This window comes from Gallus gallus, chromosome 15 (assembly GCF_016699485.2).
Source record: "Gallus gallus isolate bGalGal1 chromosome 15, bGalGal1.mat.broiler.GRCg7b, whole genome shotgun sequence".
Lineage (NCBI taxonomy): Eukaryota > Metazoa > Chordata > Aves > Galliformes > Phasianidae > Gallus > Gallus gallus.
In genome coordinates, this window is record NC_052546.1 from 7803624 (window position 1) to 7831616 (window position 27993).

At 46.2% G+C, this 27993-nt stretch overlaps 2 protein-coding genes across 2 annotated transcripts in view; one reads left to right on the plus strand and one right to left on the minus strand.

Moving 5' to 3' along the window:
• The window catches only part of ZNRF3 (zinc and ring finger 3), a 73860-nt gene extending 70917 nt beyond the window's left edge, over positions 1 to 2943 (plus strand). The window contains exon 9 of the mRNA XM_015275473.4: positions 84 to 2943. Within this exon, the coding sequence (XP_015130959.4) occupies positions 84 to 127 (44 nt within the window). The 3' untranslated portion in view covers positions 128 to 2943. The remainder of the gene's footprint in view (positions 1 to 83) is intronic.
• Positions 2914 to 27067, minus strand: KREMEN1 (kringle containing transmembrane protein 1). The gene is made up of 9 exons (XM_015275481.4): positions 26872 to 27067; positions 19873 to 20035; positions 19392 to 19483; positions 15070 to 15194; positions 14590 to 14743; positions 11399 to 11731; positions 10712 to 10870; positions 10154 to 10238; positions 2914 to 9456 (listed from the first exon to the last, which is right to left on the minus strand). Exons 1-9 carry the CDS (start codon positions 26948 to 26950, stop codon positions 9294 to 9296), a joined length of 1353 nt encoding a protein of 450 aa, XP_015130967.1. The 5' UTR covers positions 26951 to 27067; the 3' UTR covers positions 2914 to 9293.
• Positions 27068 to 27993: the final 926 nt, after the last annotated feature.

Here is a 27993-nt window from a genome sequence, read left to right on the forward strand (position 1 = left end):
TACTGGTGGGACCCAAACTGGACACAGTAGTCAAGATGCAGCATTCTTTAGTTTTAACCAGAAGTTTTCTCTTTATCATTCAGGTGCTGGATCTCATCCCTTGGAGAGAAGCCAGACTGGTGACTAGACTTGTCCAGATGACACCAGGTGGAGAAGTGGAGTTTATCACAGACTCCAAATTCACACGGACTTCAATTTGTTAAGCTTTGACAAACACACAAAAGTGGTAATGTGGAGAAGTCCCTCCCCCACTTCCTCTATGTCCACATCAGCTTGATTATCCCCTTTTTCCCTTTTTGCCTGAAGCCTTCAGGCCTCCATTGGTGTGCAAAGCCCATGTGGGACGTGGTGTGGAGCATTCTGAGCTCTACTGCCGTTTCTATATTAAAGACAAAATGTTATTTATATTTTCTTTTTAGAAGTGACCGTGTCAGCTCTTGCTGAGAGGTAACACGGTGTGTTAAATAAGCCAGGCTATGTGTAGACGCTGTTACCTCCTACTTAAAGGAGTCCAGCCTTTGATAAGCTCAGGGCTACACCTGCCTTAGAAACCAGATAGCACCTTGAAATAAAGTAGTCCAGAGGGATACAGCTGCTGAATGGATGTTCAGATATCAATTAATTCTAGTAGCAAATCCTAGTAGCCAGCAAGTTATACGCGTGATTTTGAGAGAGGTAAAGGATTAGACTGTCTCCTTCTTCCTCTGCCCTCCCCGCCTTTTATGCTGCTCCGATGATTTGGCTAGGAAGAGTCTCCAGCCATCACGATTAGTTTTAACAGATTGGGGGTAGGGATACTGTTAGCTCGGGTTGTTCATATTCCCATTTCCTGCTAAAACATGGACCTCATTGTATCTTCTGACTGGTGAAGAATGTTGAGGGGGGGGGACCCTTCCCTCAAGCAGGTGGTAGAAGAAAGCGTTTAGAAAGGGTGAAACCTTTGTAGATAGTGAATCTTGGCTTCCATAGGAAGTTTTACAGGCACTTGTAGCCCCCCTCATGGCTGTGGGAAACGCTGGCACACGCAGGACAATAGAGTTTGCAGGGGGTTTGTCGCTTGCCTGGCTCATGTTGGAAATAGGTCAGAATCTGTCTTGTTCCCTTATAGCCTGCAAGCATGCCTAAGGGAAGCAGTGCTTGTCACCCATTGCACGTGCAGGAAAATGAGGACTTGGTTTAGTCGTTGTTTCCTTTGTTGCTGTGGTTGATGTAAGCTTCCATAGATTGATCTGTTTTAAAGGTTTCTTGGGCCCAGCCAGTTGTGCTTCATTTTCGTCTCGTGTACAGAGAGTTCTCTGTACTCCATTAGCCTGGGCACATACTTTTGTTCTTGTTCTTGTACTAGTGGGGACATTTGTTATCATGGGATAACGTCTGTCGTCACTTCTGATAGCAATTGTTTCCTGTGGAAACAGCGGCTTCTGAGTAAGAGGCTACCATAGCATGGTGTAATTGCCTGTCATGCTGCATGTGCCTGAGGACACAGTGTCATCCTGTCTGGTGTATTCACAGCAGGAATTCTCCTAAAGGGAAACTACTTTGTTAATGCCCACACTGCCAGCCTTCTGCAAAGATTGGTCTGAAGTTCAGTATGCTTCGAAGGTATTTAAAAGGCATGAAAAAGTGTTGTGTGCTTCACATTACGTTTTCAACCATGATGTCCTTGACAGCACTGGGCTGATTGTGAGTACCAGAAAAGGTAACCTCTTTTCTGTATAGTCCCAAAGGAAATAGTTTATAAAATGCAAACAACCAAGAAACAACAAGTCAGGTTGGTTTATTCACTTTTCCTTTCTGTACTCGATAAATTAGGAAAAAAACAATTCTGTTGGAAGGAGTTCCCATTAGATCTCTCTAAATGAACGAAGGCCCCAATCCGGCTGTTCAGAGAATTGACACAAGCCAATACCTGGGTAGAAAACTTACAGTAAACACATTTCCTGTGTATAAAGCCTACTGAAAACTTATTCATTCTCTGAATGACTGCAGTAAGTGGTATGTGTTAGGAGAAGCAACTCTACGAGGCTTGTTTTTAAAAGTCTTACCTTTCTCCTTCCTCCACTCAAACGAAAAGCATTGCACACATCATGGTATACTGCCTGGATTACCTTGTTTGGTGTTTCACGAGGCCCTGTGAGGCCACCTGAGATGTGCTGTGCTCCGTTACTGCACAGCGCTTGGTGGTAAAGCACGGTTCTGCTAAAGGTATTTGAATGTTCTGGCTCATGGTGTTCCTGTACCAGCCTCCTTCACGTGTTCTGGGGATCTCTGCCAGTACCACGGTCCCTGCAGGCCTTACAGAGATACCCTGAGCTTGGTTTGTGTGTTTGGCTTTATAGTCAACGTGTCGTTCATCCTCGGTATGTCTGTACAGTTATAGGCCATGATGGGTGGTTCTTATAACAAAATACCTTTCTGCTACTTCCATGAACAGTTGTCATTGTGTTTGGCTCATGAGGCACTATTTAAAATGTTTGTTTTTGTTTTTTTTTTTTTAATGATCTTATAGCACTTAAAATTGTTTTGTATAAAATTTGCTGTAAAGATTTGTAATATGGTCAAAGGGCTCTTTCTCCTTCATTACCATTTTTAAAAATGTTTTAAAAGCTAGAAAGCATCCTGTATATATTCTGTATATGTATAGCAGCACATTTCATTTATGGAAATATGTTCTCAGAATATTTATTTACTAATATATTTATCTTAAGCCATGTTTTATGTTGAGAGTGTGTGACATTATTGTAATAATCATTGAAAATCACTAACACGAGGCCCTGTAAATACATGATAATTGCACACAAAGATTTTACAGTACTTGCCGACCAAAAATGATTTAAGAAGAGTTGTAGTTACCTGCAGTTTTGTAAGAAAGTGTACAAATGTCTGTATTAAAAGAAAAAAAAAAAGGCAAAACCACGCAAAAATACAGTTTTATTGCATACATGTGTGGGAGTCGTCCTTCTTGGGAGGGAAAGGACACAGCTGTGCTTCTCCAACTGCAGTCCTACACCAACTGTTTTCAACAGCGGTGCTCTTCATTTGTTAGATAGCAGGTAGATACATGCATACACACACATGCAGAGCCTAACAAACGTCTGTGATTAAAAAATGCACCTTTCTTTTGTGTTTTTTTTTTTCCCCTTTGGAGACAACCTGTAATATTCTGCCCCTGGAACATTCAACTTTCAGGTAAGTAAGGCATACAAAATACATCAGTTTTGTACTGGGCGTTGTGCTCAGTGTAAGGCCACTACTTGATGATTTTAGGTCCTTATTGTGTCCCCAGCGGTCTCAGTGCCTGTTTGGTGTCCCTGCTCACAGCTGGCAGGTCTCCCTGTTGAGGAGGGGGAAGTTAGATGTTAAAGGTTACAAAGGAAGGGAGGGCAAAGGTGCAGAGACAGAAGGAAAAGAGGAGGCTTGAGACAGGAGTGTGCCAAAGTGCACTGTAGAAAAGATGGGGTTAAGTGCTCTGCTGTGGGAAATGGGGAAGGAGGTGCAATGAAGCTTGACACTGCAGGGTGGTAGTCCATAACTAGCAGGACAGTTCCTGGGCCTCTGTGTAGAACGAAGGCTGTGTGAGGGGGTCACACAAGTGTCTGAAGCCTGAAATCACACAGCAGCTGGCACACACCTGCTGGAAGGCTTCCTCTTTTCTGTTTGGAACCTGCCTGTTTCCTGTAGCAAGGGAACTTATTTGTGGCTTAATTACAGATAAAAATAATCTATTGTCCTGAACTAAGGCTGTTTTGAGGCCCGAGCCATCGTGGTGCAAATGGATGCAACAAATGGAGAAGTCATGTTGAACAGATAAGCTACACCCAAGTCCACAGCCTGGGTCATGCAATCACCGGTTCCACTGCAGCTAAAATCAGCGCTGTGCTGCTCTCATCGTGTCGACAGAGGGCATAATGTGATCAAAGACATTTATTAAGGCATAGAAGAAAATGGCTTGGATGTGATTGCTAGTGGATAATGATCTCCGTGCATGTACGTACACATCTAATACATATTTATATGCTGCTGTTGAATTAGTTTGCCTCTATATGTTATGTGTTCTCCATGGAGTGATACAAAAAAATTCCATTCTCCTTTGGTTGCTTCCATCTCAGCACAGTTTCCACCTGGTAATCCTTTGGGTTAGGGTTAGGGTTCCTCCTCTCATCTAGGCCTGTCCCAGTGCACTGTAATTCAGTCACCTCAGCGTTCACCCAGGAGAAGAGCATTACTTCTTAATGAGATTGTACACGATGGTCATGCTTGGTGTTTCTGGAGCACGGTCTCATTTTGGCCATAGCAATTTGGAGTGTGTGTACTGTGAACAGTAGGTAGCATTGGTTGCTTATGTTTTGCACAGTTGTCTGTGCAGAACACAGTGCTCGGTTTTGATGGGTTCCTTGTGTGGTGGAGGCGTCCTTTGAAGGTGGCTGTGTTCTTACAGCTGGAGCCTGCCTGCCCAGGTCTTTGTCTGGGATACAATAGACCCGAAACCAGATCTCTGATGGGAAAGGGAAGCCCTGCGCTCCTGTGACTTACTTAATATGAAAGGGTCTCATTCAGAGTAAAGAACACGTTTCTCTCATGGGAATGAAGCTGTTGCTTAGGAAAAATAAAAAAAAAAACAAGGCAAATGCTCCCAGAATAAACACGTTTAAAAGGTGTCTCATAGCCTGGATGGCAAGAAAGGAGAGCACAGTAATCCCCTGTGTAAGACCGGTGCCTCTGAGAGTTTTCTTGGGCTTCTGCCTCTGCCACGCAAGGCTCTTCTACACTTCAGCAACACAAACTGTGCTCCTCCCGCAGCAATTTACTGCGTTTAATTATTTATAATTGTTACTTATTCTGCTGTATGCGGGATGACCACATATAGACACAGCACATATCTCCGCCGTGAGTCATTGCAAGCAGGATTTGTTCTTTTCTTGTCAGTCTGATTTAGTCTGTGGGATATCCTCTGGATTTACGGTAAGCTGTCTTTGAGACCGAGATTTGGAAGGCAAAATTTCATCCTAAAAAGCACCAGCACTCAGTAAAGCTGAGAGCTGCATTGCATGCAGGTATTGGGGGCGGTGCTGTAGGAATAGGGCTCCACTCTTTGCTCTTGGGTTAGCAGAGTGGTGAGTTTACTCAAAAATGTCTAGGATAACATTCAGGTGAAGCTCTCATTAAAGTGCGTTTCATCAGAGGATTGTGAAATACCTTTCTGTAAGCTGTTATGGACTAGTTGGGCTGGTCGGATGGGGTACTTGTTGAGAGTTCTGGTTTTGCAGTAGACCCTTCCAGCTGGTAAAATGATGCACTAGAAAATCTCTAGCAGTCTTTTGCAATGGCTGAGAAGGCTCAGTGAGCAGAAGGTGAAACTGGAACAGCTTGTCATGCTCACCAATGCCTGCTGGTGTGTTGGCCCGGATGCATTCAGGATGCTGCTTCATTCTCCAGTAAAAATCTCACATAGATACCATTTCCAGGGGATCCTGGACTACAGACACCATAGTTCTGCGGTGTGTTGGGTTGTCTGGGTGAGCAGCATCATAAAGCCCCAAGTCAGATGATGTTAATGTTTAAATGAATAAATAGATGGAGATGGTGGATGTTAGGATGGTCCCAAGAGTATATGTACATGAATTAGCAGGACTGGAGGAACAACCAAATACAGTTAGAAGCTAGACATGAGATTCAAAGGAAGAAAGGGCAGCTGAAGCAATTGTTTCATCACTGCTACTGAACTGAGAGGCTGAGTTACTCTTCTCAGTGCTCTTCTATCCTATGGACCAATGAATTCTGATTTTTTTTCCCATGGTTACAATGTATAGAAAATTTATTTTTCTCAGAGCGTGAACTAACATCTTCCTATGAAACGTCAGCAAGATACAAGCATAATATCCTGTATTAAATAATTTCCTATACATATATAAATATATTACTATGACATCACACTTTTTTTTTTTTTAAATTACAGTCTCTATTTTCTCTCCAACTTTTAAAAAATATTAAGACAGAAGTACATACAAAATCATTTATCCAACCATTTTTGAAAGCAGATTTTGGATTGGGAAGGCCACCTCTCCTGCTGGTCACCAGCAGAGGTGCACGTATTCTGTGGACTGCTGTAACCAACGTGCTGCACAGAATGGCTGAGGTTGGAGGGGAGCTTAAGAGATCATTGAGCTCCAACCCCCGGCCATGGGCTGGCTGCCCCCCACCACCACATCAAGCTGCCCAGGGCCCCATCCCACCATTGCCTCCAGGGATGGGGCACCCACAACTTCTTGCACACGATTAGGAGACGGCTTCACAAAATGCTGTGCTGGGGTACCAGCAAAGTGCTCACTGCTCCTATTCCTGGTGCACCCTTTGTCCTATGGCTTCTTCTCCACGTCGCCACGGTAGCAGCCAAGAGGGCAAACCACATTCTGGGGTGCATTAAACATAACACAGCCAGCCTGTCAAAAGAGGTGATTCTGCTGCTGTGTTTAGCCATAGTGTGGCCTCACCTTGAATACTGTATATGGTTCTGGTCTCTGCAATGCAGAAATGCTGTTAGGGTCCTTGAAAGTATCTGGGGCAACACTGGCTGGTGCCCCGTGCCTGTCAGTGCTCAAGAGGCATTTGGTTGGTGCCCTCAACAACATGCTCCAACTATTGGTCTGCCATGAAGACTTGATGATCTTTGGCAGGTTCCTTCCAACTGGGCTATTCTATTCTGCTGTCCTATTATTCCATTTGATCATTCCATCCTATCCCACCCCACACTATGCTATGCTATCCTATCCTATCCTACTCTACCCTAACCTCAGGAAGAAAAAGCGATGGTCATTTTTAACAGCGTGTTGCATCACCATGTAGCCAACCATAGCAGCACAACACAGTGAGGAAGGCGCCAGGACAGGGGCTGGAATGTGTGTGAGAGATGGCTCCTCGTGATGGTGGTGTTGCCAAAGCATTGGAAGCTGCGGCCCGTGCCATGTTTGCAGCCTATCCAATCTACTGAGGGAACTGCAAGGTAAGAGCTCAAAAGGCCATCCAGGTAAAGGTCTGAACAAATTCCTGTTCTGCAGTTACTTTCTACTCGTTGAAGTCAATGCTGCAAATGTTAACGTGATATTCAGGACAGCTGTCAGCTGCCGGTGTCATAGAGGCATTTCTGTGTGCTGAATCATATGGGATTACAGCAGTTGTGCATGTCAGGCTTTTCTCCTTCTCCTAAACCCTTATAGCAAACGTGATAAAGTGCCATTTAAGTGTGTACCATTTACATTGGCCACATACAACCGTACCACTGAAGTGTGCAGAGATGTACAAATTATTTTGTCCTTCCTTTTGCAGTAGGTAGAAATCAATCACTGGGTGCTCCTTTGAGTTACTGGCATTAATTATGTGCTTTATGAATTCTCCTTTGACTGCATAGGTTGGTTGGACTACTGAAGATGGCGTAACGCTTTGGGATCTGATTTTATTCTCTGACTCTCTTTGTTTTCCATTAGCGAACCAGACTAAGCACGGATAGAAAGCAAACTGTTTTGCTACAGGTCTTTGGAAGCACTGACTGTTAAGAAGGCAATTTTCAGTGTCTTGTTAAGTCTGAAAGAGTCAATGTTTTTTAGTCCAACATGATGACATGTAAGAGAGAACCAACATACTTTACAATTCTTGCCGTCTTAATCGTTGGCAATACTGTGATTAACTTTTCCTGTAACCTTTCCAACAGCTTATGCAAGAAAGTACGAGCTGCTTCCATGATATTCCACTTCTGATATAAACAATTCCATAATTGCTGGCTTAGTGAAGTTCTGTTTCTACTAAACACTTATTGTGCAATTGTTCAGCTGTCTCTGGCACTCATCTGCGGTACATAAATGGAGCTGGAATTAATTCAGTTCAGGCAAAGTCTACATCTATGTAGGGTGCTCTGAAAGTAATGCCTCCTATTTATTTCCATACAAACTACAACAGATACAAAGAGCACGATAGCACTATTCGACAGAGGAAATTCTCAGCTGTAAAGCACTATTTTTCAACATAGTCACCACTATCAATTACGCATTTTCACCAATGATGAGCAAGAGCCTGCATGCCATGCACACAAAAGCCTGCACCAGAAGAAGTGACCCACTGTTGCCGTGCTGAAACGCACCACCCACCCTCCACTGTGCTCATATCCACTGCTGGGTCTCCATAGATGTTCAGCAAACACCTATGAATGTCAACGGGGGCCATTTTTTTCTGCATGGAAGAATTCATTGATACATCTTTGCTTTATACACACTTCCACGTCAGACAGCGTTCTGTCAGAGTGCCCCTCTGCTGCCATCTGTCACACAGCGATGGAATGGGACATTGGTGGGAAGGTTCAACCTCTACTGCTGTACCACCAACATCCACCACTGACGTCAGGAGCACCAATGCCATGAAACAGGAGGCATTACTTTCGGAGCAGCAAGGCACAATGTGTCACTGTTTGATTTTTAAGTGCCCTATTTCTTTCAGTGGAATCTACAGCCCTCACGAAGGGAGAAGCTTTCGATTGATGCTGATGACAGAAGGGCAAATACTGAATGTAAACTCAGGCAGTTCTCTTGCCCGTCTCCGTTACCTCTGGCACACACTGAATATTGTCTGCATGCTCACGTGTCTGCTGTATTATGGAGCATCTGTATATTGAAACTCATATTTACACCCTTTATCCTAGCTAGATTTACTGTACTTTCATGGCCCTCAGTGAATTCACTCCGATGTAGTTGAAGGAGCTGCCCGTGAATGCCAGCTGTTCCCAACAACTTATCTGACCTGCACTGTCATTATGTTCCAAACTGTCTGGCAGGGCTGGACTGTGAGGCTGACACACTCACTGCTGATCCCCAGCGGTGGGGTGAGAAGTCAGCACTGTAGGCGGACAGATCTACCAAGGAGAAAAAACAGTTAATGCTGTCTGTTGCAGTCAAAGAGAAATCATTCCGCAGATCAGATCCCCGCTGATGCTTTGGTTCTTTGGCAATTAAGGGCATGAGTCTTAAAAATGTAGCTCTGTTTTAATTTCACGGGCAGGGGAACGCTTTCTTCTTGCAGTAATTGACAGCGCTGCAGATGTGATGAGCTCCAGATATTTGAAAACCATTGCATCACTTAAATCCATTGCCACCAGTATACAAAAGAGAACAGCAGGCAGACAAAGTCACGCGAAGGACTTTGGGAATTGACTGTTTGGAAGACAAGTATGAGAGCGGGAGGGGAAAAAAGGGCTATTCCCAAATCACCTGGATTTTAAGAAGATCGGTTCCTGTAAAAGAAAAGACACTTCAGTTTCCCACCAGTGGATTGCAGTCATCTTGTTGGCTTCGCAGCTGCTTCTTGAAGATGGATATTGATGTGGATGGCCGATAGAATATACTCCAGATCTCTCCGGCAGCAGTAACCTCACTGGGATCCTCTGTTTCGTTTGCAGGTGGGATCTGATGGGATCTAAGAAACAAGCGTTACCTCATGATCAGTGCTAAGGCACGAGGGAAGCTGCTGTTATTGGTGTGCTAACGTTACTGTTGTACTGGTAATGCTGACAGGTTCCACTATATGTATGACACCTACTTTTCCCCCTGCCTACTGCAGGGTTCTATCAGGATTTGAAGGGTTGGTTGGTTGTTTACTGACCAAACGGTGGTATAGAAAGAGAGTAATAAGATCGGTTTTTTAACTGGATAAAAAGTCATACTGTATGTCATGCTGTAATTCAAATTCTTACGTTTGTGATTAATATTTTTTTTAATTAAAAGAAAGGCAATATTAATAAGGGCAGTGGCACAGGGTGCCCACAGGGGTGGTGGTGCCCCATCCCTGTAGACACACACGGTCAGGGGATGGGGCTGTGAGCAGTGCTGGAGCTGTGGGTGTCTCTGTGCACTGCAGGCAGTGGGAACAAATGGCCTTTGGGGGTCCCTTCCAACTCCAACCATTCTATGGTTCTGTATATATATGCACCCACGTTATGTATATATTGTATATAGGTACTTATTATACTCTTAAGGATATAAATATATATCACATAACTTGATTTTGAATCTGACTAATATGAAAGCATCAGGAGGCAGAGAAATGAAGTGTACCACAACGGGCACAGAGCTGAGATGTGGATTCACCAGGGACAGCTCTGCTCTATACTCACCTCATGGCAACGTGGAGAAATATCTTGGCCAATATGGCTGTAACGCTCAGGATGAGCAGGGCTGTGAGACTGTATATTGTCCACTCTGGAAAAGAAAAATGAAAGGAGGAGATGGAAAAGGAAAGAGAAATGGAAAAGAAAACAGAAAAGAAAGTGAGAAGAAGAATGAAAAAAAAAAAAAGAAAAGAAAAGAAATGGGGAAAAAGGGAAAAAGAAAAGGGAAGAGAGGGGAGTTATTTGCAACTCAAATGTAAAGATGCCGTGAAAGTTAGTTCCAGACACACGGCACATCTCAGCAACACCTCCCCCACCCATCCACCTGCTCCATCTGTGTCCATAACCCTCTTTGTAGAACTGCAGTAGCTTTTGTGCACTGGGATATCTGAGCTGCACGCAGCAGCCAAGCTCATTCGAGGCTCTATCAATGCATGCTCTTTTTTTTTTCAGCACCTTTTGCCACCTCCACGGTCACTGAAATGCTCTGACTTCCCATCTGATTTCACTACAAAGTAACAAAGCAAAGTGAATGAATCTCATCTTAACTGCAGATGACGTTACCAGGCATGGAGCTGCTGGGATGGCTTGGACTGGTCGTGATGACATAAAGTATCTTTGACGACCGAGCTGCGTTGATGCTGAAATTTGTGTGCTCATTTCTCTTCTCTGAAAGAGTCTGATTCGCTGCGATCTTGTTTTGATGCACGTTGTCCTTCACAGCTGAAAACACAACAGTGTGATTACATCAGCAACTTCTTAGCAAATGCAATGGGGCTTTGCTTTGTACTTTACAGCGATGTGCCTCTCTCTGGTCCATTTAGGGGACTGCAGGGAGCACGTTCTGCCTGATGTCAGACCTGGGCTTCACCAAGAAGGGGTTCTCAAGAGTTTTTGTTCCCACTGCTGTTGATCAGAGCAGTGGGACTGAAGGGCTGCAGTGTTTTCCCCTGATGACCTTCTAGATAAGCGGAGCGCACCATTGGAAAGAGCTCAGCTGAACCAAAGATGCTGTTGGACTCCTATCTGTTGTTGTTCTAATTGTTGTTATTGGGTTGGGTTTGGTTTTTGTTTTTTTTTTTCCCAGCTTTTTTATTTTCCAATCTGTATTGACAGGCGGGTGCACACAGGGTTGGCTTTTTGAAGATGCAAATGTTGCTCTGGATGACACGCGGCTGAGCGGAGTTCTCGGGTGAATGACACGCTTTAATGGCACACTGAAATGCACAAGGAAGAAGGCTAACCTCTTACCTCTGTATCTGATAGCGAATCCCTGGGCTTGGTTGATCTCATCTGAAAAAAAGTACAAAATAACAAAATCCAAGGAGATGTTGAAGGTGTGGGGAGGCCGATTCTTCCCATTGAAACGAGCTAGAACATGATAGGTATAGCCGTCCAGCAACTCCACCATGTCTGTGGCATCTTTGATTTCAAAAAGGACAAAGCTGAAGAGGATTTGAGAAGCTCCTGGGACTTGTATGGTCCAGTAACAGACTTTGCCTGTGCCATATGTGTCAGGAAAATCTGGGGAATAGATCACAGCTGTAGCAGAAGTGTAATTCCCTCCACAGGCACCAATAAGGGCTGTGAAACAAAGAGGAGAGGGAAAAGAAATTAAAAAAGAGGAACCCGTGGGGGCTATACATCCATCACACACAGCTTTCCACTCTGTGGAACTCGCATGCACAAACTTTAGGGCACGTACTCGGGTGGGCCTTATGCATTAGGGCACTGCTCCTCCAATGTCCCTCAGCCTCAGCTTATTTACCTCCCACAACACTGGGAGCAATGTATTACATGGCATTTGCTTGGGATACGTTCCTTCTGGCCTCTTGCTCTGACACAGAAGTATCGACCTGAAATACTGCCATGAGAAGAGTTTGGTTTTATCTTTACACCCTCACATCACGTATTTATCCCTATTAGTAACCCAACCCCAAGCCTTCTTTTCTCAGAGCTAAGTAATGTCCTCGTGTGAATGATGCTCTAGTTGGTTAACGATCTCTGTGAACACTTATATGCGCCTTCTAAGCATCCCTTCTCCTGATCTCCAATTACTAATCAACCTTATTGTCACTGAGTAACTCCAATAAGTGCCTGTTATGAAGTCTAATGCAAATCTATTAGATTACTTGCTCCGATACGATCCTTCAGTTCAATACAAATACGTGCCCAGTGACTCTTTATATTCCTTCATGATTGTTCAGAGTCATAGTGCAAACCTATTCAACAATGAATATAGAGAGGAACTTTAATGCCAGCCAACTGACTTGATGCATACATATATATGTATATATATATATGAATTCTCCTTTGATATATATATATATATATATATATATATAAGTCCTTGCAGACACCCACAGTCAGGGGTCAGGGCTGTGAGCACTGACAGAGCTGTGAGTATCCCTGTGCACTGCAGGCAGTGGGACCAGATGGCCTTTATAGGTCCCTTCCAACGCGTATGATGCATGCATTTGTATTTATATACACACAGATATATATCCTAAATATTCAATATAAAATAGTGTATTTCAGACGGAACTGTTTGAATCAGAATGATCGCTCCCCCATAGAGGTCTTCCCTCGGAAAGCTTAAAGCACTGTAATAGAGTCCTTGGAGAAAGTAAATACCCATTTTGAAGTGTTTCAGTTTTCACAGGGCTCTGAGCAAGGCCTCCAATAAATGCAAATTAAAAGCGAGCTGGGGGAGTGAGAAAAAGCGGAGCATGTCTGCCAGAAAATAAAGTGAAAACACTTCTCTTTCTTTTCTGGAGCACGGCCTCGTCATGGCAGCAAACCTCACACCAGTGCTGCACTATAAAAGACCCCACAGAGGGACTGAAAGTGCATGAAAGAAGGGGAATTTAAAGAATGTGAAAGATCCCACCGAGGTACAAAGGCCCACAGAGAATCTGTGTTTGGCACTCAGTCCGTGCTAACAGCTGGTGATGTAGTTGAGTAGATTGAATTGTTTGAATAGACCGTATTGCTAGAATTGAAGCTGGACAGGGGGGGATCGGCTGCTCTTTGCAAGTGGCTCGTAGGTGTTGCCACAGTGGGCTGTGCTGCTTGTAACCACTGAAATGCAAGGTGTTCTTCAAAGAGGTGATGTTATGAACGCTAATGGTTGGTGCTCCACAAAGTATAGCAGCTCCCCGGATGGAATGGAAATAGAATAAGAGAACCAGAATAGCTTTTAGTTTGGAGGGGACCTTAAAGTTCACCCAGCCCCAACCCCTGCTGTGGGCTGGCTGCCCCACACAGTTCGGGATGCCCAGGGGATCCCATCCAACCTGGAATGCCAGATATGGGGCACCCGCAGCAGTCTGGGCAGCCTTCCCCTCCCAGCTCTATGCAGAACTGGAAGAGTTCTGTGTTGTGGCTCTGAATGTTACAGCTTGAGGCCATGACAGCAGCACAGAAACACACGGGTAGATGTTACAGATGGGTGTGTGTGTAAAAAGTTTAGGGTAAAGACATGGAACTCTTCAATGCCTGCCACTGCATCTTTATTGTCCCTATCTCTTCTCCACACTTGGATGTTACACTGATGCCCACGGGACTCTGGAGGTGGGGAAGAGACAGAAAAAGGATAAGACAGTGTTGTGTGTAGAAAGGACTTGGAAATGATGAGCTCAGGAAGCCAGCAGGTATCAGAAGGGAGGTTCTGGGGGTACAACATGATCTGTAGATGAGAAGTCAGTGACCTTGGGGAAGAGGAATGAGATGAGCAGGTGCTGCTAATCAGCAAAACCAAACAGGTGGCAGTTACTAGAATGACTTCTTGTGTCCACCAAAAAAGACAGTGCAGGTGCTCAGGGTAACAGCTGGCTGAGCCCTCGGTCATTTCAAAGCAGAAATGCCACAAAGGATGCTTCTCCTCATCATGAATTCAGGAGGCCAAGAGCAGAAGGAAACAGTGGATACGACAGTATGAGCCTGCATGGAAGTGCAATATGGAAAGCAATACAAAGCTCCAATGGGGGGTGAATTTGAAGAAAGTGTGGTATCATAGAATCAAAGAACGGCTTGAGTTGGAAGGGACCTCCAATGGCCACCAAGTAGTAGGAAGGAAGATTTCCATGTATAAGGAATTATGCAATCAGTGACAGCAAAACAACTTGTTTGTACCTTTGCTGTACACCCTTCCCCAGCCCAGTTCTTCTCTGTTGCTTTGCATTGTGTAACTGGGTTATAGCAAGTCTTGTCTGGTTTAATAAGGAAGAACAGAGCGTTTGTGGGAGCAGAGTTAGCACCAGCTCTGGGGAAGTAAGAGACAATCCCTGGAGCGTGAGTCAGTCATAAAGCAGCTTTATGTTATACTGAATTTAGGTGCTTTTCTGCACAACAGTTCTCATTGCCTTTAAGCCCTTTCCCCTCATTTGCTCAGCATTTGAGGCCTCTCCTTTGAGAAAAACTCAGCCTGTTTCAATACTTACTGTCAAAAAGAATGACTCTGCCATCCCCACCACAAGGCTGAGTATGGTCTCCAAAGCAAACACTGTTGCATTCCGTACTGGCTGCCTCCCCGTATCTCCAGTAGTCAGGGTTATTTCCACAGAAACAGGCATAACCTGATTCCATGCCTGCAAACTTTGACAACAAAGATGCATAAGGAAGGGAGGGGTCACGTTTAAAGGTGCAACAGCAGGAGGTTGTGGGAACAAGCAAGCTGGCAGCAGAACGCATGTGCTTTGGAGAAGGGTGATTAGTCTGCGGTCAGAGGTCCAACCACAGGCTGAGCTGTTAGGATCCTGCTTACAACTAGCAAGAAAGCTGGAATAGAGGGCAGCTAGAGCAGCAGATATGCAGCCCAAGGCAATTCCCCTTCACTCAGTGCAGCCCAGGCATGCCAAAAGGTTGGGCACCCATGGTTTAGTCTTTTAAAACAGTCTGTAAATGTATGTCAAAGAAATCACCTTAAATTGTTGACTTCGGCAGGAACTGATGCATGCCTGGATAGTAAGTTTATTGGAGGTCTCACTGGTGCCAGTCAATGTTGGTGGCTCTCCATGATCCTTGTAACAGCCCAGATTCCCTGGCACTGGCAAGAATAACAGACAACAGTCATAGAAACATTAAGGCTGGAAAACACCTCTAAGATCACCGTGTCCAACTCCAACCCATCCCCACCGTGCCCATTAGCCACGTCACTTAGTGCCACACCTCCACACTCACTGAACGCCTGCAGGGATGGTGACCCCACCACCTCCCTGGGCAGCTGTGCCACTGCCAGACCTCTCTTCAAGACACTGACCACTCTATCTACTCTCATGTTACTAAACAGCTCTCTGTATCTTCTTGTATTGGTTTTACACCGTGAGAAATATTACTCTATATCATGTATTCCAAACTTTCCCAGGGATGAATGGCAGGTGATGAAACAGCATCACAGCCTCTTAGCAACATACCTGCAATACTCTGCAGCCATCCGTTCTCACTGCCTGCAGTGCACAGGGACACCCACAGCTCCAGCAGTGCTCACAGCCCCATCCCCTGACCATGGCTGTCTGCAGGGATGGGGCACCACCACCTCTCTGTGCACCCTGTGCAGTGCCTCACTGCCCTCAGTGTAAAATCTTCCTTATATCCAGCCTAACTCTCCCCTTCTTTAATTTGAAACCATTTCCCATTGTCCTATCAATGTTTCAAGGCTCACTGATCTCTATGGGTGGTCATAGAGAGAAATTTTTCTTTCAGTGCATAACTTGTTTTGTTTTGTTTTGTTTCTGCACTTTTCATCTAATCACTGGAATTCAGCCATGAGAAGCAGTGTGGGGAATGCTTCTGTGCAAAGGGCATACAATTATCCCTTGTCTAATTGTCATGTCTGCTTACACACTTGGAATGAAATAGGAATAGAAAAGAATTATAGAAATAGAGATAAATTGAACAATTCAGTCGGTAGGAACCAATCATCGGAGTTTTGGTTCATACTTTGCTTTGTTTCCTTTTGTTTTAGCAAACTGAGTGCCTCTGTGTTTCTGTCCTCCCGTATGCACTCCATGGGAATGCGATGATACTTTCTGAACTGAGCCATCTGGTAGCAGCAGCCCTGGAAGCAGTTCTGCGTTGGGTTCAGGAGGTCCCATTGGTGAGTTTCCTTACACCTACCCACGTGTGCCACCACACCAAAACAGTTCCCCCAATTCACAACCTCCCTTTGTCCCATTCTAACAAAGATGGTCGTTCACCCATTCTTTTGGAATAGCTCACAGTGCTCTGCAGTTGAGGATGCCTACAGCACTAGAAAGAAGAGCAAAGGAAAGAACAAAGTTGGGAAGAATCAAATTCAAGTGTGCGTTGGGTTTTCTTAATTCTTAGATCATGTTACTTCAAATAGTGTTGATAAAATAATTCTCTTCCCTAAGAATGATACACTTTCAACAGTAAATGCTTGCCTGGATTTATGGCTTGGATTTGCCTTGCAGCAACAAGCTTCTAAGTACTGTGAATTCAAGTTACAGCCTGATTTAACATACCTTTGGAAATTCCCATTTACAACCCCACCCAGCTGGGTACATCTGGACAGATAATTCTCAGAGAGCTCAGTTTTCTGTAAAGCACATTACTTCACTGCCCAGAAGACAGTTCGTAGCCACCAGTCTAGCTCCTTTTCCTCGAGGACCTGGGATTTCTAATGCCACATATTAATATATGTATCTACTTAATAGCTTTATTGGTGAGAACCGTCAGCCACGTCTCCAGAAGATTAGTCCTTCAGCGTTTCCCATGCAAAGAAACCAGACTCAACCATTCCAAAACCCTGTACATTTTGTAACTAAAAAAGCACAGCAGCTGGGTAAAATCCTAAAGCCAATTAGTCTCCTTGGTGTCCCAGGGAGCTTTCAGCTTTCTCATATCTAGCAAACAAAATCAGTCACGTGGTTTGGAATAAGCAGTTGTTCATGGAGGATCTCCAGTCTAGCCCAGCACTGAGCAGCAATTTTCAAGCTAATATTTTTTGAGATTAAGTCAACAAAATACATAACCTTGTGGCTACGTGCTCCACAGAGAGCTAGAAGGACTTGAGTAGGCCTACATCAAGTGATTAAATGACCTGAGACAACACAGAAAATACTGACTGCCATACACGTATACGTGACTTTGCTGCGTCCCTTCTCCCTATGGCCACTGATGGGCTGGTCCTAAACCTGATTCACTGCTGTGTTGCTACTGAAGGTTAATCAGCAAAGGTGGTATCAACATAACGGTGTTATCTGATTCTGCTTTGGGCTGCAGGTTGGACCCGATGATGTCCCAAGGACTCTTCCAGCCCAGGGTACCCCACAGTCCTACGTGTGTGTATTATATATATATATGGATAATAGAAATATTTCTGTGACTGATTAATTAATAAACTGCCTTTTTCTCGTTGATTTGTTTATACCCACACCAGCATACAAGACACTGAGAAAAGGAGAGGGAGGAAAGGAAAGACTAAGCTCCTAGTGGGGCACTGCCCATTGGGACCACCCTACTGGGACTACCACTGTCCTTTGCACTGTGACAGCCATTCTCATCTACCACTGCTAAATTCCATGCAGCCTGTTTACAAGTGCAGAATGCGCTTCTGAATTAAGCATTCTGTGTTAAGTACATGTGAATAAGACGAGTGATAACATCACAGACGCTTAATTGTAGCTGCAGTGAATCACTGCATGCAAATCTCTCCAGGGAACAGAGAGGTTTCGTGTTGTTGGTGTTATATTGGCGCTATGTGGGTATTGTTTGTAACTGACTTATACTTGTCTTTTCTAGTAGCAGACATCATTATGGAAAGGTTGCTTACAGGACACCATTTTTTAACTCCCCAAAACTTTGAAATGAGTTTTCTTTACCGAATTGCTTTCTCACTCCACCACAAACCTCATTTTGGTATTATGCAACTCACAGGTTTGTTGGTTTCAATGGGGCTGGGATTTACCATCATGGGGCTGGGATTTACCATCATGCCTACTGAAAACAGACGATACGGTAAGGAATAAGTTATTTTTTTAATTACACAATGTCATAAACCATGAAGTTGGCATTAAGACTTGGATGGACTCGTCGTGCACAGTTTGTTGCTATAATTCCTTTTTCTGGTGTCCAGTTTCAGTGCAATGCTCGAAGCAGCTGCTACTGGTCAAAAGGGTATTTTGTAAATATAAATCTGGATTATCTGTGCAAGTAGGCGTCCAAATATAAATCCTCAGCCCCCCATCACAGAGAAAGTGAGTGAGATTTGTTTTACAAGGATTCCTTGCATAGAACAAATGAAGTGGAGAGAATTTGCCTTGCTGGTGACATACCCAGAGACTTTGCTTAAAATCTGTCGTCTTTAAGGAAAATGCAAACTCTTTAATTTGGGACCCAAATTTATTAATTGTGGGGTCCTTCTGAAAGGTACTTCTTAAATCGGAAGCATGCTGACATCGGGACAGCTGCTCTGATATTGAACAATGCAGAAGCAATCTCTTGGACATAGAGAGTACTTGCACAGAAGTTAGGAGAAAAATATATCCATGATCAGACCTAATAACATGTTTGGTTATGGGTGTCAATATTGAGGAATACGTTTAAAATGTGACTCTTCAGAACCTATCCTGGAGCATTCAGGAATGGAACTTTGGGAACGTATCGACACGAACCATGAAAGAAGAAATGCATTCTGGATAAGGTGAGCAGTATCACACATGGGTGATATCAGATGCTGGAAGGAGTGTTCAGATGAATAACTTGATCTGAATTACTCATCTATTCCCTGTGTCCACTCCTGCCCCTATTTCTTCCTAGCAATTCCATAGGGGTGCGCTGTTCACACCAAACTAATGCTACCCATTTAACAAATGAACTGCAAGTGGTGGAGACATACATATCCTTTTGAAAACCTAATTAATCATCTCCTATCCATTTTTCCCCTCCAGACCATACTAAACTAACGTCATACTTCATCAGATTCAGAAAACTAGAAGTACTCCATACGTTTTGAGTGCTTCCCCATCTTCTATTTTAATGTAAATAACGTCAGCCAGTAATTCTGAGAGGAGATGAAGAGAGCAGCAACGGAGGAACAGCTACACAGCAACCTTGTCATTAACTCCAGAGATCCGTTTCAAATATTGCTTAGTTTGCAAATGAAAATAAGCTGATTGGCCTTGTCCTAGTTTCTGTTGGAAAATCACTACCCACTGCTGTATAACTGCCAACCTCCGCTCGGCAGAGACTCAGGCCTGGACTAATTACATGGTTCTCTTACTTCGGCAGGATGGAATCTCACAATATTTCCAATATATTCCATCCTCGTGCTCTGCAATGTAGCACCATGGGCTGACATCTCCATCGGGGTTCCTGGGGGGGAAAAAAAAAAGAGAGAGTGAGTAAAAAAGCAATTATCTTTAAATACCACGTAAAAATAAATCTCACTGAACCTGAGCCTCACACTGTTTCAGCTCTAATATTTAACCCATTGAACCAACATGCCAAGGAAACAACAGAAGTGGACAGGATGTTCAAATTGCTGTAGTTATAGCACACGTTAAGCGTGCTGCGATGCCTCAAACACAACTTCTCTATTACCCTACGAATGGTATTTGTGTGCTGAGCCAAAGACCCGGGGTTCTGATGGCAGGATAAAACAGGGCCTGTAGATACTCATGGCTCTGACGTGCTTCTAAGTTGTGCCAACTGCTTAACATTGCATCGAGGCAACGCTGGTAGCAATGAGATATAGTCCTTACCTGCAGTAGTTATGCTCACCGAGCCCTCCTTCCCCATTGGGGTATTTCAAAGTATTATAAGGGTGCTCGAAGGTCTCATTCCAAAAGAGACAAGGCTTCCCTGCGTGCTGGGAGGTCTGGTTCTGAGTGCCACGGTAATCAGCCCCATTTGCTGTGTAACATTCTGGGAAGAAATGGAAATGGAAAGAGAGAGAATATATGTAGATTTGGTGTTTCTTTGTTCTTCCCTTGCCCTCTCTCCCATCCCCAAGACTCCAGTTTCCTTTCACTAACAGATTTCCTCCATTGTATAGGCTATTGAGGATGCTGTTTGCACTCTACATTTTCTCATGGAGCCAAACACCTATCAAAGAATTATGATTTCACTATTTAAAGAGGGGAGATTTAGATTGGATATAAGGAAGAAGTTGTTCACACTGAGAGCGGTGAGGCACTGCACAGGGTGCCCAGAGAGGTGGTGGTGCCCCATCCCTGCAGACAGCCACGGTCAGGGGACGGGGCTGTGAGCACTGATGGAGCTGTGGGTGTCCCTGTAGGACCAAACAGCCTTTGGGAGTCCTTTCTGACTCAAACCGTTCTATGGTTCTATGATTTTTACTCAATACTTTATAAGACACCTTGGTTAGGACTGAAGCGTGATTAATACAATCAAGTACATATTATGAATGAAAAAACTCACACTCTTTACTGCTTTCTCTGTGTTTTAGTAGTTAGGTTGAATCTGTAACTTGCAGATTTTCCTACCATGACAGTACATGACGTTATCAGTCTGCTACTTATCAGCATACTGCCCAGATCTCATTCCAAATTAACTACATTTGTGAACATCCATACCTTACAAAATGAAAGGTTCTGTAGGCGTGTATCTTGCAAACATTTATATCCTGATTTTAAAAGTTCTTTGATTAAAAGATGTCCTATGAAGGTGACTGATCACTGGAACAGGTCTACCAGAGAGGTGATGGATTCTCTCTCCTTGGAGATATTCAAAATACATCTGAGTACGGTCCTGAGCAAGCTGCTTCAGGTGACCCTGCCTGAGGCGAGGGGATGAACAAGATGACCTCCAGAGATCCCTTCCAACATCAGCCATTGTGCGGTTCTCACAGAATCATCACAGAAGGGTTTGAGTTGGAAGGGACCTTTAAAGATCACCTATCGTCCAACTCCTCTACAACGAAGAGGGACATCTACTCTGATCCAGTCTTCCAGAAACAATCTCCATAAAGACTCATAGAATGGCCTGGGTTGAAAAGGACCACAATGCTCATCCAGTTCCAACCCCCTGCTATGTGCAGGGTCACCAACCAGCAGACCAGGCTGCCCAGAGCCACATCCAGCCTGGCCTTGAATGCCTCCAGGGATGGGGCATCCACAGCCTCCTTGGGCAACCTGTTCCAGAAGGAACATAAAGAAGTCAATCTCACTTGATAACACATATCATCCATGAATTTACTTAAAAATAGTATTAAAACGCAACATTCTGTGATATAATTAAAATGCTGTCCTGTTTCACGTGGCCGTAAGCACATCCCTGTGCTGGGTAGCGTTACTGGGGGAAGTCACAAACGTCTGTCCCTAACTGCAGGCTGGGCAGCATTCCATGTTATCTGACAGCATTCTCTTTTTATCTGATAGCATTCATTCTCATGGAACAGCTGCAGAGATATTCTACTCCAGTGCCCCGAAGGGAAGGGAGAGCGCTGCACCTGGCCCTGGCGTGGTGCTCCTGACGAGGAAGTTATCTGATTGAGCAAAAAGCAAGCTTCAGATTAACACTTCTCCCCGCTTTTAATTAACCCGGCCTCGTTAGCCGGGCGGGTGGGCGATGTGCATTTCCTCGGAAACACAGATCTGAATTTCCAGTATTTGAGTCACCACAACCATTTGTGTAAACATACGAAAAAAGACACTCTGAGTCACCGGCGCTGCTGCTGTCCTTCAGTGCTTCTCCTGCTTTGAAATGAACGCCACAGCTTTCCTGTCGTGGCAAAATAAACGGCAGGATTTGATGGGAGGGGGAGGAAAACATAAGCTGGATGGACACAGTAAGGGATGGTATAACGAAGCAGTTGTGAGGAGGGATAAACACGGCCAGAGAAGGTGCTCTTGTCAGTTGAGTGCTACGGCTCTTCTTGCTTTGCAGTTCCAAACTCGAAGCAATGTGTGCTAACATCTCCCCAGCAATGTAAGGAATGCTACAGTACCTGAATGCGATCTGGCACACAGACTGAACAGGAGTTAACATCAGCCCATTGCAGGATCTGCTAAGACTGGCCCGTGCTTTAACTTGCAGCGGCAACCTCCTTTCCTTTTCATCTTCAGCCTTTTTTCTTTGTTAGCACTTTGAGGACATGGCGTGGAAGGAAGAGCCGGATCTCTCTTTGTTCCTCTTAGCTACAGCGTTTTGCTCTCAGGGTAATGAGTGGCTGCAACAATACCTGCGTTGTTCCTGTGCAGGGCTGAGGCATTCTTGTCACTCAGAGGGCAGTGACTGGAATCACACTGGACACTGGAACAGGTTGCCCAAGGAGGCTGTGGATGCCCCATCCCTGCAGGCATTCAAGGCCAGGCTGGATGTGGCTCTGGGCAGCCTGGGCTGCTGGTTGGTGACCCTGCACATAGCAGGGGGTTGGAACTGGATGAACACTGTGGTCCTTTTCAACCCAGGCCATTCTATGATTCTGTGATTAGGGGGAAATGTATCACCTGGGCTATGGGGAAGCTCCTCTGCTTCATCTGTTTCATTAGGGGAGGGAGTGAGATACCATGGAGAAACACTGCTTATCCCAGAAGAAAAGGAACAACAGAGCTCTATTTTAAGTTATGCAATATGGCAGCTGGGATCAAAGGAAATCAAATGAAATACTTTTTTTTTTTTTTAGAGGTAATCTAGTTGGAAATTTTCCTTTGGGTAATGGCTAATAATGCTCAGTGATTAATAATGGTTATTTTGCCACAGCCCTGCAGTACAAACGTTTCAAGTAAGCACTGTCATTCAATAAAGAGAACTTCAGCCCTTCTTTCTTCTTCCTTGAGATCTACTGCATTACACTTCGTAGGGTCCCCTACAAAACTCCCAGCAGCACTGCAGGACCGTCAGCACACTCAGTGCCTTTGTCTTTGTTCACCATGACTTCCCTCTACCAACCACCGACTGGCTCTGCTGCATCTCCTGCTTTGGGGGGATGCCTGCAAACAGCAGTAATCAGAGTCAGAACCATGGCAGTAAAATAACCCTTCCTTTAAGTGACTGCTGAGTCTGGAGAAGTACCTACCGAGTGGAAAATACCAGAAAGCAAAAAGCAGAACACAAACTGGGATGGTTGTCCACCGTGAGCGAGCGTTCTGTGTGAGATACAGGTTCACAATTAGTTTTATTAGAGCCAGATCAACATTTGGAAGATCAAACAGCAGCTGTAGTAGAAATTTTTTCCATCTGTCTCGGTTTCTTCTTCAACGTAGGGACCTTACAATGATCACTTCTGCCTTTGTTACTGTGGGACTGTATGGCTGCCTGCACTCCACATGGGCACCGCTCGAGGATCATTGGGAAAATTAAGGTAGTGCAAAATGGAACAGTCTGAGTGCTACCCCCGAACGAAGCACTGATGATAAAACATTGAAGTCACAGAGTCTGTACCCCGGCTTCCAATGATTTCCTAACATGGACATCCACGTGTTGGTTTGCAGCTCTGAAGTCCTTGATGGCGAGTCCAGTTATCCGAGAAATACTCATTCTGTGCCAGATGATGAGTGATGGAAATAATACAAACATCTTTATTTCCTCTGCAGTCTCCTCTGCACAAATGAGAGGAAAAGCAAAGCAAACAGCCATACTCAAACATCCTTCCTCTCCAAGGCCACGGATGGGGCCCTGGGCAGCCTGAGCTGGTGGGGGGCAGCCAGCCCATGGCAGGGGTTGGTCCCCTCCAACCTAAGCTATTTGTGACTCTCTGATCTGATTTTAGGCCCTCTGAGCATTCCTCAAAGTCCATCATTGCTCAGACGCACTTAATGACGCTACCAATTGGAGACCAAAGAGATGGAGGTTCAGGATGGTTTAAGAGTGCTGTTGTATGACCGGGGTGCCTACATGGCTCTGTGGGAGACTGAACATGAGTGACAAACCCATTCCTATTTCGCTGAAAAAAATAATGATGATGAAGTTACCGCTCTATTTGTTTGCCCTGGGTAGGGATAGACCAGCAACATCCCCGCGAGAAGCAGCGTTTTCTTTTAAGGATATTCAGATAAAAGAATAAACACAGCTAAATGAAAACGGCTGCCATTGCAATATGAGGTTTCGCTGCAGTAGCGTAGCAGCCAGAGCTTTAAACGTTCTGTAAGGCTGGAGCAGTAAGGAAAGGCTCCTAAAATGTACGTGGATAAGAGCATGGGCCGAGTCCGATAAGGACTGCGTGTCAGCTGCCTGCTGCATGCATTCTAACAGTGCTTTAAGAAGAGCTTCAGGTGATTCCCGTTCCACCCACACGGCTCTCCTCGCCCTCGCTGCAGCCTGCAATCGCAGCACTCCTCCTTAAGCGCAAGCACTGTGTCTAGGTGCAGATGGCAACAGTTACAGGCACTAACCAGATGCTGCAGCCTCTAATTTGATTGAAAGGGTATAATTAGACAGCAGAAACACTTCAATGAGAGAGTAAGGCACAGAGGAAAGGACAGAAACCACTTAACCGATGCCAAGACACCCCAGCGGTGGCGGAGGCCCAGGGATGGAAGGGGCACAGCACCCAATTACCTTCCTCAGATGAGAGCGTTTTTGTTTCCCTATGGATACGTGAATAGAGATTCTATTATCATAGGTTGCCACAATTCTGCATGTGGGAACGCTGATTAAAACCAGAAGAAGCTGCAGGAGATCAAAGAGACAAATATGGCTTCTGTGGTCATTATTAAAAATATTTTTAGTAGCGCAATGGTTTTCTTTGAAGATGCAGTTTTATTGATTGAACCAAATGTTCATTTGCATATTTTCATAGGATTGGTCAGGAAAAAAAACCTTATTCCGTAATATGCTATGATGGAAGATGAATGATCTGGGGGAGGATGAGGCCAGTGGAAACCTGCTGTGATGCCATGCGGGCACTGAGGCGGAAGGTTTCCCCCATGCAATATAGAGACGTTCTGTACGTGGTTCAGAAATCTCCCATCCTACGCAGGCACACATACGTCATCTTTTGAGGTCCTCAGCTGCTCCAAGACGGTCATATTTAGTGCTGGTCCGGAGCAGAGAGAGGTCACAGTGCCATTGGGTCAAAGCTCATCTTCAGCATCCATCGGCACAGCCCGGGAGCGGGCGGAGGTACGGCTCCACCGCCACACTTGTCCTGGGATTCTTTATCACTGGAACTAAGAATGCATGATGCAGCCCCGGAGGAATTTCTGCTCCTTAATACACCCATTTGTTTTCTTTGTGAAGTTTTAAATCTGTTGTTCCACTGTCAAGTGTGGCGGACCGAATCCCTCCGGAAATTTTACCAGCGTGGGCCTCAGCCACTGTGCAGATGGAGGGAGTGCTCAATTGCACAACCGCTGTGGTGTGATATGACAAAATGAGCAGCTGGCAGCGTGGAATCCCAGCCTCCTTCCCACTCCGTTGGCTCCACCCTACCAAAATCCATTCATAACTCTGGATTTCGAGTTAGGCTCTGTGCATGTAGGAGCACGATCCCCCGATGTGCCTAGGGTGACTATCTGGGCCTGCTTAGAACTGCTCGCTGGGTGATTTGCATGATGGCTGCTCAAGGAACACAAAGCAGAGCTGCTTTACACAAAGGTTTGCGAGGGAGAGGGGTGAAACAACGGCTTAAAGGAAGGAAACCACGGGCATAGAGATCCGCTACTGCTGAACAGAAAGATAACAGGGAAAGGAAGAGAAGACGGGAAATCAAACGCACTTCCGAGTGGGAAACGAAATGAAGGCTATGAGTACAGAAACTAGAAGTGACAGCCTATTGCACTGAGTCTATAGAACAGGTCTCTACACTGCCTATGAACCAAACACTCCTATAGGCATATATCCTCCACGTGCTCACGTGCAGCTGCTGTGAAACTTGGCTGCTTACACAGTGTGTCCACAGTTGTGTTCGGAAAAAAAAAGAGTATACTCTTCAACTTCAATAGAGAAAGGCTTACCAACTGTGCAACAAACGCAGCCTGATGGTATCGGGACCGATAATCAGACGTGGTAGGATTGATAGGACGTGGGGCAATGGTTTCAAACTAAAAGAGGGAAAGTTTAGGTTGGGTGTAAGGAAGAAGTTGTTCACACTGAGGGCGGTGAGGCACTGCACAGGGTGCCCAGAGAGGTGGTGGTGCCCCATCCCTGCAGACAGCCACGGTCAGGGGATGGGGCTGTGAGCACTGCTGGAGCTGTGGGTGTCCCTGTGCTCTGCAGGCAGTGCAAACAGACGGCCTTTGGGGGTCCCTTCCGACTCCAACCATTCTATGATTCTAAGTGTATCTACAAAACATGAAGATGAGCAAATGCCTATTCACAGCTAGAGGAAGCAGTGCAAATTCTGTATTAAGCAGAATAAGGCAGATTCAGCTGTTCACAGCACATCATGCATCTGGCGGCTGCGGCAATGGGACCGTCCGGATCAACCGCTCCGGACCCGGCACCGCGCACCGAGCTGGCGATAAGGAAGGGACGTTACCGCGAACCCGATCACAGAATCACAGAAAGACTTCGGCAGGAGGGGACCATAAAGATCACCGAGCTCCAGCGCGCTGCCCCGGGCTGGCTGTTAGCGGCACAGCGGGCTGCCCGGAGCGAGGTGCTGCCGGGCGGCGGAGCTCCGTGCCAGCCGCGGCTCCGCAGAGTTCGGGCACGGACCGCAGCTCTGCCGCCGCTCAGCCCCGCCAGAAGATCTGCGAGCGGCTCCGTCCGCTCAGCCCGGCTCCCCCCGCGCCCCCGCCGGGTGTCACTCACTCACTCACTCACTCACTCACTCACTCACTCACTCACGCACTCACCGGACAGAACGGGCTCGCGGCAGCAGCTCAGCGCCAGTCCCGAAAAGGCCACGACGGCGGCGAGAGGGGGCGGCTCCATGGGCCGGGGCCGCCGGGCCGCACCGCGTTCCGGAGCGGAGGTGGTCGCGGGCGGCCGGGAGGAGCGCGAAGTGCGGGAAGCGGAGGCCCTACAGCATGTGTCCTGTAAGTGCGCCCCAGCGAGGTGCCGAGTGGCAGATGAGGGATCCTATTACCAGCCATGTGACAGGAAAGGATAGAAACCGACATCCCAACCTGCTGCTCCCCGCTGCGGCGCGGAACCGCGGCGCGGCCTCTTTTACGTTTGACACCGACGGGTTCGGGCCGTGCCGTCGGCGGAGGGGCTCCGCGGAGCGCCCCTCGGCGCCGGGACCGCCTCTCGGCCGGCGAGGCGGCGGCGGGCGAACCCCGCACGGCTCCCTCAGCGCCCCGCCGGCCGCGCCGAGCCCTCGGCATCCCCCCGCGTCCCTCTGCCTTCCCCCCGGAGCCCCGCAGCCCCGCGGCCGTGCCAGCCTGGCGGCCCCGGGGGCTGTCAGCCAGCAGACGGGAGCGCGCAGATGCGGCGCATCTTTTCTTCCCTTAGGGGAGGGCGGGGAGAAGACCGCTGTAATCTTTGCGCTGTGGCTCTTGACAGCCCTGCGCGGTCCGGAGGGTGTGCGGGGAGATGCAGGGACTCGGCCGGATGCGTACGGCCTCAAACACACAAATACGGACGTAGACACAGATTGACGAGCACACGGACTCCTACGGTGCATAGATACGTGCAGAGGAGGGCCACGAAACCGAGGCAAGGGATGGAACACCTCCCCTCCGAGGACAGGCTGGGAGTCAGTGTCTAAAGGGGCTGTAAGAAAGAAGGGACAGACCCTCCATCAGGTTCTGTGCAACAGGACAAGGGGAAATGGTCTCTACATAGGACGGGGGAGGTTTGGATAAGACAGGTAACAGGGCTGTGAGCACTGCTGGAGCTGTGGCTGTCCCTGTGCACTGCAGGCAGTGCGAACAGACGGCCTTTGGGGGTCCCTTCCAACTCCAACCGGTCTGTGAGTCTGTGTTAACATAGAGACAAACACAGCTACTGAGAGACCACAGAACTGAGGGGGA

Bases quoted from the DNA above. Each gene is read 5' to 3' on its own strand.
- KREMEN1 (XM_015275481.4), bottom strand. From the start codon at position 26,950: ATGGAGCCGCCCCCTCTCGCCGCCGTCGTGGCCTTTTCGGGACTGGCG. The intron at 20,036-26,871 runs GTGAGTGCGTGA...ATTTCTTCCCAG, and splicing joins CCGCGAGCCCGTTCTGTCCG to AATGTTACACAGCAAATGGG. The intron at 15,195-19,391 runs GTAAGAGAACCA...TATTCTTGCCAG, and splicing joins TGAGATTCCATCCTGCCGAA to TGCCAGGGAATCTGGGCTGT.